At 38.2% G+C, this 12763-nt stretch overlaps 1 protein-coding gene across 2 annotated transcripts; it reads left to right on the forward strand.

Moving 5' to 3' along the window:
* Nucleotides 1-282: 282 nt before the first annotated feature.
* Nucleotides 283-9855, forward strand: LOC103133500 (annexin A4-like). 2 transcript variants are annotated; one of them, XM_007545256.2, is made up of 15 exons: nucleotides 283-391; nucleotides 2388-2681; nucleotides 3456-3538; nucleotides 4151-4516; nucleotides 4619-4706; nucleotides 4825-4919; nucleotides 5184-5297; nucleotides 5417-5507; nucleotides 5863-5942; nucleotides 6043-6099; nucleotides 6337-6430; nucleotides 7906-8001; nucleotides 8786-8844; nucleotides 8981-9103; nucleotides 9221-9855. In XM_007545256.2, exons 2-15 carry the CDS (start codon nucleotides 2390-2392, stop codon nucleotides 9278-9280), a joined length of 1698 nt encoding a protein of 565 aa, XP_007545318.1. In that variant the 5' UTR covers nucleotides 283-391; nucleotides 2388-2389; the 3' UTR covers nucleotides 9281-9855. The 2 variants fall into 2 exon arrangements, with proteins under 2 accessions (XP_007545318.1, XP_007545319.1); XM_007545257.2 differs by having other exon boundaries at nucleotides 284-391; nucleotides 4319-4516.
* Nucleotides 9856-12763: the final 2908 nt, after the last annotated feature.

Consider the following 12763-nt stretch of genomic DNA (forward strand, 5'->3'; position numbering starts at 1 on the left):
ATAAACTTTAATTTAAACAGTTAAAGTAATTCTTTAACTGTTTTTAAAAGTTAAAGAATTACTTTTAAAAACAGTTTCATATTACAGCATTTTATGAGATCAATGAAAACTTGAGGCCGAACAGAAAATGCGTAAAAAACGCATTTTCAGTTTTTTTTACGCATATTGTAAAACCTTATGCAACAACAGAGTATGACATGATGTTTCCTCGATGTCATTGCAGCTTGGTGTCACGTAATAAACTGTTGTTAGTTGCTGTCAAAGCTACGTCATTACAGGGATGGGCGGCTCCCCTATATGGAAAATTTGAGTCCCACCCATTAAGATTTGACACACTACTTCACCCTAGTAGATCTTCGCACTCCAGGAAGAGAAGAGAAGCGGGCGCAAAGTAAGTACTTGCTAAGTTAATTCAAATGTAATATCAGAACTGATGGTACTCTGTATTACGCTTTATGGAGAGTAAATCTGTTTGTGTGCCGACTATCTGCAGAGTGTTACTACTCCTGCGTTCTTGAAGTTGTTAGTTAGCCTGTGTTACTTCCTTTAGCTAAGCCACGTAGTTGCCATAGCTTCAGCTTTATGCGCCACCACTTTCGTGCTAAGACTACAGCGGTTCTTTGTTTTATAGTTGGCAAATTTAAATAGATACTTAGAACAAGGCTATGTAGCCGAAGATGCTAGGTAGATTAAAGTGAATCTGCTAGCTTGTTTCCGCCACAGTAGAAGGTTTGGAAAGGCCCGAGGCTTGTTCTATTGACAACTTGCAGGATAAATTAGATCTGTTAGAACTTGAAGAGATTGTGGCTGGAAACTGAATACCTGTACTCTTTTTATCAAACTTTTATTTATTTATTTATTTTTACAGTGACTACTAGCTGTTTAACTTGAAAACCACCAACTCGAGTTTGGAGAGTAATTTAATATTTGTAGAAGCTATAAATAAACTTCCAAAGTTACTATCCTAGAAAGCCCTAGAGGAACAGTAGAGACTATCAGCTTCATGTCATTTGGTTTAAGTGTGTCTATTTAACTGGATATCTTATTTGCTTTATGGGAATATTCAAACTTTTTTTTTTTTTTTTTACTGGGAATGCAAAGCTGAGGGCTGTCTACAATGAGGTCAGTTATACCATGGAACAATTTAGTCCAGTGGAGCACAGACTTCTCTTACCAAATGCAACTAAAAGGAAACTTTCTCTTTCCTCTTTACTCAAATATTTTCACTCCAGCTGCCAGCATATAAAGAGTCAAACTCTTCCACCTGTGCATCCATAGTACATATTACTTACTCTCTAAATAAAACGAATTGGGAACAAAGATATTTCCAGTTACCTGTTACTACCTCATTGTATTTAAAATGGCTTGAATGCTACATAACAATAAGTGTTCTTCAATCACTGATACTTCCTGGTAAACCAGTTTATGATCAGCAACAAAAGACAGTCATCGGCAATCACCAATCATGGAAATTGGTCAATTATGATCGGTTACCGATCAATTGGCACACCACTAGGCTAAAGACATGGTAGTTTCCAGACATAAACTGGGCATAAAATTGCCTTCAGAACAGAGTGAGTAAATGAAGTCCAACCTCCATGTCATTTAATCTCCGTAATAAACATAGCTGTTCTCTGAAGACAAAATTGGTGAACAAACATCATCATGAAGACTAAGGCACATAGTAGACTGGTCAAGATAAAATTTATGGAAAGGTTTAAAGTAATATTGGGGATGAGGTTAGAAAACAATTTCTTGAACATCTAGCAGAGCACAGCTCAACCCATCATCTAGCAAGAAGACCTATAATCTGGGAACAAACCAAGAGAATTAAGAATTTCCAAAGTTGGCCATGTATGTGCGAGATGTTCTTGTTAAATGAGACCGAAATAAAACTTTATGGCCTATATTCAAAATGCTGTGCGGCAGAAAGCTAGCACTGCACTTCTCCCTTGATAACACCATCTCCAATGTAAAACATGATGGTGGCAGCATCATGGTGGCAGCATCATGCTGTCAGGGTGGCTTTCTTCATCAGAGTAGAGGAAGCTGGTCAGGTTGCAAAAGACTTATGACTGGGATGGAAGTTTCTTTTTCACCTAAATGTGCAAAGCCAGTAGAGACATTTTCCAAGACTTTCAGATGTGATTGGAGAGAAAGGTGGTTGTTACAAAGTACTGACGTAAAGGATTAAATACAAATGCGTGCCACTCTTTAAACTTAATTGCAAAATAAATGAAAACTGTAACTTGACTATAATGCTCTACATTATGTTCACATAAAATCCCCCCACATTAAAACACAAAGTTTGAATGTCACAAATGTGAAATGTTTTCACGCTTTGCAAGGCACCGTATTTCATTAGCTTTGCATTTCTGTGTTTAAAGCAATGAGCTACCCAGGATACCCCTCTCCGGCTGGCACATACCCACCGCAGCCTGGGTTTTACCCTCCACAACAACCAGCTGGTTACCCACCTCAGCCTGGGGCTTACCCTCCCCAAGCAGGAGGTTACCCCCCTCAAGCAGGAGGTTACCCCCCTCAAGCAGGAGGTTACCCCCCTCAAGCAGGAGGTTACCCCCCCCAAGCAGGAGGCTACCCTCCGCAGCCCGGTGCCTATCCTCCGCAGCCCGGTTCCTATCCTCCTCAGGCTGGAGGCTACCCAGCACCATTACCCACAGGTAAGCAAACATTTTAAGAAAATAAAACTACATTTTTGTTTTAGTTGGTTGACTTCAGAATTACAAGGTTGCATAATTGGGTTAAAAATCATCTTACAATTATAAGAACAGCTCAAAAATACTTTATCCTTGTTGTAAAGTATTGGATATTTGTGATAGAAGTTAAATTCTGTTATAGCCTGTTGGGAGTGTTTCATTTTCCCTATCTGTCTACTCATAGGGCATCCTTTTTTTTTAAAAAAAAAAGCTATGTATAAAATAACCAAGCCACAACACATGGGTTAATTGAAATGCCAATTAAGTCTTTTAACTTAAAAGATTAAAGTAATTTAAAACTCTGGCAGTGTACATGCAAGGAAATTAGATTGTATTATCCATGCCTTTAGAAATTCTAATGCAAAAATACTTTGTTAATTGCAAAGGGATAATAAATAAAGGAAGTAAGTGTATTTTCTAGAATACTCCGTGCTCAAGTTTTGGGACCTTTCAGGCAGAATTTGTTAGCCAAGTTGTGTTTACTGGCAACAGCAGTCATGAGACGGGGCCCTTTGTTAATCTGGCTAACAAAGGGTCAAAAGCAAACATCTCTGCTGTTGCTAAGAGAGGTAAATCCTGCTGTCCACAGTTCACATACTGCTCCCATTCTCTGTCCAGCACTCTTACATCAAGATATTAAACAAACAGAACGGCTGTAAATCCGCTGAGGAGGATGTCCGTCAACTTTATTGGGCACTTTGCTCCACAATACATTTGCATGTTTACTTTTTGCTGCAGGCACGTGGGGAGGCGGCCCCTCTGGTGGATATCCCTCCACTGCTCCTGGCAGCTATCCCAACCCTGGATACAATGCAGGCATGGTGAGTTTAGCCCTAAAGTGTTAGTTAAACCTACATTTGTTAAAATAAACTTGTAATGCACTGTATTCAGGTTATTGCGTTAAGTATTTCAGTTAGGCTGAGTTGCACAGCCTGTAGTGGAAACTGATGCTCTTACATTTAACGGTAAGATTTTTTCCCTCCAGAGGCATACTCCCTAAAGTTCTCAGCATTGCAGTTTTCTTTGCCACCTTTCCTCTCGTTCTACTGCATGAAAATCAGTCATGTGCTAAAGTCTCATTCATGCATATTTTCCCTTTAATCTGATGCTTCTTTTCTCTTTCCTACATTGTTTTCATCATTGCTATGTCTGTTTTGGTTCTCATTTTCTGCAAAAGGTGCATTTAATTAGCGTGATCACACTTTGGATGCGTGAAACTCGTATCAATTAATACCACAACAATAACAACAACAACAAAAAAAACAAAAAACAAGAGAAACAATAACTTAAGTTTCTTGTCTGTGGCATTAATCCATAATTTAAGACACAGATATGTGTTACTGATGCAAACAAGGTGTGACCTGCTACGCATTCTCTGCAGTAAATAAACCAAGAATAATTATAACATTCATTTAAATGCCAATCTTTCACAGGCCAACCAGTTCCCTGCTGGGATGGGGGCGTTTACTCCAAACTCATCCATGCTCCCCCAAGTACCTGGGGGGTACCCGCCTGCACTGGGAGGGTACCCACCTGCCCCCCATGTGGGTGGAAGCGGTGCCCTCTATCCTAACCTACAGTCATGTGGCCTGTACCCACAGCCAGGAGGCACCATGCCCCAACAACAGTATGCTGGGATGGGGTATCCCGGACAGCCTGGACAGACGATGCCCGGCTACCCCCAAGCACCGTCACCCAACCCACCCATGCCTGGCTTTGGAGGAGCCCCGTCACCAAATCCATCAGTGCCAGCCTATGGAGGAGGAGGAGGAGCCATGCCGGTCGCTCCATCCAGCAATGTAAGGGATGCAAAACAAAAGTAGAAGAAATTGATTTTTTTGTCGCATGCAAACATTTTTACATACAAAAAAAAAATCTTGATTTCTGTACTTTTACATTAGCGAGTATTCAGGGGAACAATCAAAGACTTCCCAGGAGCTGATCCGCTGAAAGATGTGGAGGTCCTTAGGAAAGCTATGAAGGGCTTTGGTGAGTTTTCTGGGCTGATGAACCAATCACACTGAACAGAAACATTAAATAAAACCTGTCTGTCACGTTTTTCTGTCTGATTTGAACGTAACATTACATTTCCGACTTGTCTGCACAGGAACTGACGAGCAGGCCATAATCGACCTACTGGGCAGTCGCTCCAATAAGCAGCGGGTACCTTTACTCAAAGCCTACAAAACGTCCTACGGGAAGGTAACGTTTCTGTTTGTGGTTATTATTATTATTATAGGGCTGCTTTCTAGAATAGCCTCCTTCAAAAATAGCTGACACCATTTACAAACATAGTAACAGACATGGCCTCAAGTCCATTCCTTTGAAATGAGCAACAGGCAGACATCTGCTGCTGGTGCCAGCAGTAAAATGGAAGGGAGATCCAATATCCTTACGGTCGAGTTGACCACTGAGCTTCCAGCTCACGATGGCTGTGAGTCGTTTCAAATTCTTTTCCACTTCCAGGACCTGATTAAAGATCTGCATTCAGAGCTTTCTGGAGACTTCAGGAACCTGGTCATGGCCATGCTGAAAAGCCCAGCTGAGTTTGACGCCTCTGAACTCCACAGTGCCATGAAGGCAAGTGCTCAGAAAGAGATATGATGATTCCACTGAGTTCATTTATCCTCAAATACTGGAAACTGTTCTGGAAGAAAAAAAAAAAAGAGTTATATTTGTTGCTCTGTTCTTCCTCACAGGGAGCTGGAACCGACGAAGCCTGCATGATAGAGATCTTGTCCTCGCGCTCCAATGCTGAAATCAAAGAAATAAACAGGATTTACAAAGAAAGTAAGAGACATCAGGACTATGAATATGCAGCTTTATAATAATACAATTCAATATGTAAAAGCACAATAGTTGATATCTGTGAATTTATGTGGGGAAAAGTGAATGATTAAATGCTGAAAGATGATTGAAACATCAAAATATTCCAGTCTTGGTGGAAAAATATTAATCTGTCAGGAACAACAGATTTCTAATCTAATTCTAATTCCTAATCTGGTAGCTATAGCAACAGGTAGCTGTAGCTACCTGTTGCTATAGGTAGCTACAGCTACCTATAGCAACAGGTATAGGTAGCTGTAGCTACCTGTTGCTATAGCTACAGGTTGATTGTATTCATTGTCTTATTTTTTTTTTCCAGACAATAAGAAATCCCTGGAAGATGCCATTAAAAGCGATACCTCAGGCCACTTCCGTCGTCTCCTGATCTCTCTGGCTCAGGTACAGCCGTGTTGTGAAATGACTTGTGTAACTTTGCAGCTGCTCTTTTGCCCTAACCGTGTCAAATCTAATGAGTGTATTGTCGTTTTGTATCTTGCAGGGTAATCGAGATGAAAGAGAGAATATTGATGTCAATCTGGCTAAACAAGACGCTCAGGTGAAGTCCGATCTCATGTTGGGGATTACTGTTTGTACGCTGCATGAAACAGCCAACAGATTACAATTTACTTCCTACTTGGTTCTTGGTTACAAAAAAATGGGCATTAAAATTTGTGGTGATGTGACAAAATGTGAAAACCTTTGCTGGCTATTGATACTTTTGATACCTTTCCAATTGGTCAGCATTGCCATTTGCACATGATTCTATATACATGTGCTATTTGTTATTCTGCAGGCGCTGTATGCTGCTGGAGAAAACAAACTTGGAACAGATGAGTCCAAATTCAATGCCATTTTGTGTGCAAGGAGCAAACCACATCTCCGAACAGGTACAAAGACAACACTTAATAGAATATATCTTTTTTTTTAACTATTCTGTCACATAACATACTTAAACGTCAATGTATTTTATTGGGATTTTCTGTGATGTATCAATATAAAGGAGAAGCGCACTTGATTTGTTTTTGTTTTTTGAAATAAATCTGAGAAGTGTGGCGTTTGTATGCATTTAGTTCCTTTTAATCTCATATCTCTGAACATATTTTTTATGCATAATTATGATTGGTTATTTAAGGAAGACTGGCTACAAGAAAACCACAAGTTTAGAGTTCATGACAAGTCATGTAGGAGACAGAGCAAGCAAGTGGAAGACCATGCAAACATGCTATTACCCTAAACACGCGTCCCTTTGATACGACTGAGGCGGCAACATGCTGTGGATATGCGTTTCTTCAGGAGGGCTAGCAAAGCTGGTCAGGGAGGGGAAATGGGAATTAAGTATGGGGCAATTCTAAAAGAAAAGAGTGAAAAGCTGCAAAAGACTTCAGATTGAGATCGAAGCATATGTGTGTTTTAGATTGGTCCAGTTCAAGTCCAGAGTGACGTTAACACGCCCTTTCCCTATAATAATTTTTATTCCTTATTTTCTTTTTTCTGTTGGTGTGTGCAAACCTGGTAGACTGTTTTGTTTTTCCCATTTGTTAATACAACTGAATGCAAAACCTTGGATTGCTGTTTCACACAAACCGCCAATAAATGGCATTAAAATTTGTGGTGATGTGACAAAATGTGAAAACCTTTGCTGGCTATTGATACTTTTGCCAGAAATATTGTGTTGTGTCCCTTAAACACAATCCAGGTTAAACGTAAAAAAACCATAAAAAGACATTCAAGAGCCATTATTCCCATGCCCAGGCTTCTTGTGAAAATGATTCTATGCTTTTGTTAAAATTCATAAAGTACGGGGGACAGTAGCTCTCTTAAGCCGGTGGTGCTGAGGTGCAGTCTTTGAGAGCTGCTACTCTGCAGCTTTTAAATGCATCCCTGCCCCAGCACGGCTGAGTCATGCTTTGACGGATCAAGGCTGATTAAAACTCTCACCTCTGACACAAAGTAATGTAACAGTCAGCCAAGCCTGTTAATACATGAGTCATTTCGTTATTGCAATTTATCCGTCACAATCTCGGTTCCATGATGTCGGACATTTATTGTCGGCCCATTTCTCTGCTTTTAGAGTAGAGGTTCTATTAAATGTGACTACACTGGAAGGTTAAATTTACAACTTCAGGCTTGGAAAACAAAAGTGAAATAATACATATTTTATAATTGACTTATAAAAACATAATTAAATTCTTGATGGCATTACTTAAGAATCCCAGTTCCAAATGAGTTTGTAATTTAGTTAGAATTGGGTGGTGACAAAAACACCCAAATAACATTAAAAATGTCATTTGTTTTGCATCCCTTCAAATCTCCACTTTAATGCTTGTGTTTCTGATTCACTGTGTGCGTTTTGTGTGCGCAGTGTTTTACGAATACCAGAAGATGTGTGGCAGAGACATCGAGAAAAGCATCAGCAGAGAGATGTCTGGAGACCTGGAGAGCGGCATGTTGGCAGTGGGTAAGAAGAACACATTCTCACCGGTTCGAGTTTTTCCTGACACCTTTTCAGTACTGTATGGAGTCAGTATCCCCCTTTTTCACACCTGTATTATCATGGAAGACAACACTGTAAAAAAAAAAGACTTCTCTAAGTTACGGCAAAATACCAACAACTACCAGTATAGGTACGATCAAATTCTGGCCACCACAGCTGTCGGTATTTTTCCATAAATTAGATACGTTTTTTTTTTTGTTTTTTTTTTAAGTGTACCATATTATGTTTGATGGAACATTTATCTGCCAAAATGGCTGCACAAATATTATGTTCATTCCAGCTTTAATATTGTACAGCCCATGACCTACTTTTGATGTTAAAAATGCTGGGGAAATGCTAATAATCTGTTTTCTTTTTGATTTTGCAAACATTTATAAGGTTTATGGTACAGTAACCTATTTAAATTTTAAATATTGATATCACATTTTATTTAGATTTTATGCACTCGTGTGTTTACATTCTGGTGCTGTTGGTTTGTTTCATTTCATTTCACTTGACATGCCGTGTCTTGATAGATATTCCATTGTAGAAATTAGCATATCAGATGCATGTTTTTAAAAGAAAAATAGTCCCTCCCCCCCAAAGTGTTCCACTTATTTTCCTTTATCCGTTTTTCTTATTGTTATCCCGTAGTGATTATTTTTTGCTGTGTTTTGCGTGATGTGTTTTAGTCTGGTTTTCTCTTTGTGTAGGCTGTGTTGAGCATTTTTGGTTTTTTATTGCCAATAATTGATGTGTCTGTTTGCAGTGAAGTGCATTAAAAATACACCAGGCTACTTCGCAGAGAGACTTTACAAGTCCATGAAGGTACAGCAAACATTAATAATCAAACCATTAAAAATGAAATATGAATTTCACCTTTCAATTTGAATTACTGAAACAAATGTATGTATATTTTGTCCAAACACTTATCTAAGTATGTGTAAATATGGAACTCTTGTAGGGAGCTGGAACTAAAGACCGAACCCTGATCCGGATTATGGTCTCCCGTTCGGAGATTGACATGCTGGATATCCGTCAGGAATACGTTAAGAACTACGGAAAATCGCTGTACACACACATCCATGTAAGCACTTATCCTCATTCAGAAATATTGTGAAATATTGTATTTATTTATTTTTTTAAAAGCAATGCTTTTGCAAGATGCCTATCAACATTAATTTGTTATACTTCTAATTAACAGGGAGACACATCAGGAGACTACAGGAAGCTGCTGATTAAGCTCTGCGGTGGCAATGACTGAAGAGGAGACATAGCCTGCAGTAGACCATGAGCAGTCAGGTGCATTTGCAGCATTAAGATGTTTCTATGAATATCATGTTCCTGCCTCCTCTGTATGAATTATATCCAAAAGGACATACCTGCTCACCATGCCAATGCTTCTAAACGCTACGTTTACACAACAGCACCTGTTTTCTATGTAGACTTTTTTTTTTTTTTGCCATATATTTTCAGGATTTTCAAATAGTTTGTTTATTACCATGACGTATATATTTTGAAATCTAAACTTTTGCTATATATTTTTAAGGATTTTTATTACAAGTGTGCCATCATGATTACATGTCAAAAGAAATTTTAAACATAAATCATCTTGTTTTTTGATTTCAAGAAATGCTGAAGTACCAAAGTAAAGGGTCATGATGAAAAATGTATAATCTAATATGTGATTTGTCTCAGTTAAACATTATTGTTTACTATATTTGTGTTGTGTTTGCAACTGATATTTCAGGGGTTTTTGTGCCTGTGTGCCTGTTAGTGTTTGTTGTAAAACTCGGCATGCCAAGTAATAAATTGCAAATACATAAAAAAGAAAAAAAAACAAAAAAAAAACCTCAGTGCCGTTTGGTTTGTTAATGCAAAATATGCAAAAGCGTCTGTGAAGATACAGGGGATGTCACCCCTAGCATTTGCAAAACTTATCAAATTCCACAGTGAAGCTTAAATTGCAAAATGACAAAAAGTTTTAAAATACAGAATCCCAACCCTTTTACCACCAGTGTGCAGAAAAATGGAAACATCGATAAATACAACTTTGCAAGCAAAAAAAGCAACAGAAAACCTGGATTCATAACTAGAAGTATGAACTGACAACCTGTCAGCTAGTAAGAGCTTTAGAGATTTGATAAACTTATCCTGATAAATGAGAAACTATTTATTCAAGTGTTTGAATACAGAGTTGTCAAGGTGTTTCCATGGCTACTTGGACCAGTGCTCTGTTGAATTTCCCTGCCAGCAGAGGGCAGTGATGTAATTTTAAAATCTTAACAGTCTCACCCAAGGTGTAATTTTCCATCCTCCAGACCTAATATGGATCATTCCAGACCTTATATGGATCTGCACCACAGTCAATAATGGTGAGGTGTTGAGTTTTAGATAATTGATTCTGGACAAAGGTTAAAATGTGTTCAGGCAACAAAATGCCTGTACACAAAAGTGCTTGGTATTAGATTGCATCAGTGCCAGGAACTAGTGGGCTATTTTATTGTTAAATTCTTCACATTTTGCACAATGCATACAAATAAATATTTTGTCCATCTTTCTTATCTTGAAGCCAACTTGTGTGGCTGTTCAGTGAACTGTTTGACTTTAAAAAAAAAATCCTTGTTGACTTCACTTAAAATGCTGTTCAACACACCTGGCTGCAAAGACTGGCCGCTGCGCTTGGCTGGTTACAGTAGTGTAGAGGAAGACTCTGCACTGCAGTCAATAATGTGAGGTGGGGTTGGCGGGCGGGGGTTTGTGGAACTGATAGCAGCTGTAAAACGGCTTTGGCACATTAAACAAAGCCAACATGGAAGAGCAGTTTTAGAGCACGTCAGTAAAATAAATTTGAAAAAAAAAAAAAAAAAGTCCTTGGTGTTAGACGTGGATTTCAAAATTAGAAGGCTACTAAGAGTGTTTCGAGAAAGATTGCATCGCTGTTTTGCCAGAAGGGTTTCTTCGGACTTAAGTTTTTCTAGTATTTGAAACTAGAAGAAAAAAAATGCATTTCCTGTGAAAACGCAGTGAATGCTGTAAACATTTTGTGGGAACTGGAGAAGAATGTGAATTCAATTGCAGAAAACTTTCAGAAATGTAAGAAATTGACAAAATGCATATTGAAAAATTATTGAAGAAGAGTGGAAGCTTTCAGTTAAGGCAAAAATCCCACCCAAAGACTATTAGAAATATCTGCAAAATACTGCTTTCAAGCCTATACTGTAAGATCACAGCAGAGCATTTCAGCTAGCTTTAGCTAAAAAGCTAAAGCTAGTTGAAATATGAATCATAGCATTTAGACTATGATTAGTAGCCTACATGCTACTAATGATGAACCTACAGTAAATTGGTCACCTTACTGTAGGTGCAAGTTGAGTGTGACAAAACCCATGTAAAAGCTAAAATTAGTTGATAGCTAAAACAGGCTTAAATACTAATGATAGCATCAAGGCTAGCACTAGTGTGTCGACCTACAATAACAGTGTGTTACTGTTGAAATCCCATTTGTATAGTGGAATTTAGTTTATCAAATAGGTGAGAAAGAGTCTTAGTAATTAATTGAAGAAAGGCAGCCTTGTCATTGTTGCTTATTCAAAGGCACAAGCTTTCGGATGCACACTGTAGCAGCCTATATGTTTAACTTGTAATCTCACATCAGTGGCATATACCAAGTAACTATTAAAAGGCATTGTTTCAGACAGACTTGACAACGTGCCAACAGTTTGTTGCAAAATGGAGAATGTTGGTGAGTTACCCACAACTGTGACCTGACAGCTGTTTATCAGAGACTAACACTTTCTTCACACTCTAACCTCAAAAGAAAAATTAGAACGCTCTGTTAAAACACTTAACTACCCAACATAATTACATAATTTTAATAACAATGACAATTTTTGTGCAAGGCTTTTAGCAGAATTTTTCAGAAATTATGGGATTTTAAACTCATTTCAATAGAAAATGAAAATGATCACAAAAAGCTAAATATTTCATAAATCATAGAAGATATCGATACCAAAAGACATAACCGTAACGTCCTGAATTAGCAGAACATGGTAAAGTTGAATGGTTGAGTAGCACAAAGTATGCAGAAGTGGTTAAGAAAAGTGTATGGAAAAAAGTGGAGTAATTCAAGAGTGAAAATGCCTACAGCATTCACACTAATGAAAAAACGATCCAATGAGCAACAGTTATGTGGTTAGGGGAGAATGGTTCCAAAATCTCAGAGGAATGTTTCCAACAACCTGAAACTACTTTCTGAGTGGAAAATTAAGGTTGTGCAATGGTTCAGCCAGAGTCCAGAACCAGAATCTGACAGAAAATGGTAGGGATCACTTGAAAAGTATGGTGGGAAATAAAAATGTCCTCATAATCTGACAGTTTTGGAGAATTGAATGGTAGAGTGAGCAAACATTGCCAAGTCAAGATGTGGCATGCTGATACAGTCCCACCAAAGAAGATTAGAAGCAGAAACTGAATCAGGATGTGCGTCTGTAAAGTAGTTTTTAAAGTTGTTCACAGTTATACAACCAGGTAAAAGCAGCTTCAGCATTATTATTTTATATTATATTCCCTGGTTAAGCATAAGAGTCCAGAATAAAAATCACATTGAAAGAGTTGTAAGAGTTGCACTTATTTAAGTGCTTTTTATCTGTTTCAGGTTGTCATCATCAATGTTTCGTCTACATAATATTTTTAATGCCAGTTGTTGAAGACAACGATCTTGTTAGATTCTGCTAAGTGACATAAC

The sequence above is a fragment of the Poecilia formosa genome, unplaced genomic scaffold (assembly GCF_000485575.1).
Source record: "Poecilia formosa unplaced genomic scaffold, Poecilia_formosa-5.1.2 Scaffold12, whole genome shotgun sequence".
Taxonomy (NCBI): domain Eukaryota; kingdom Metazoa; phylum Chordata; class Actinopteri; order Cyprinodontiformes; family Poeciliidae; genus Poecilia; species Poecilia formosa.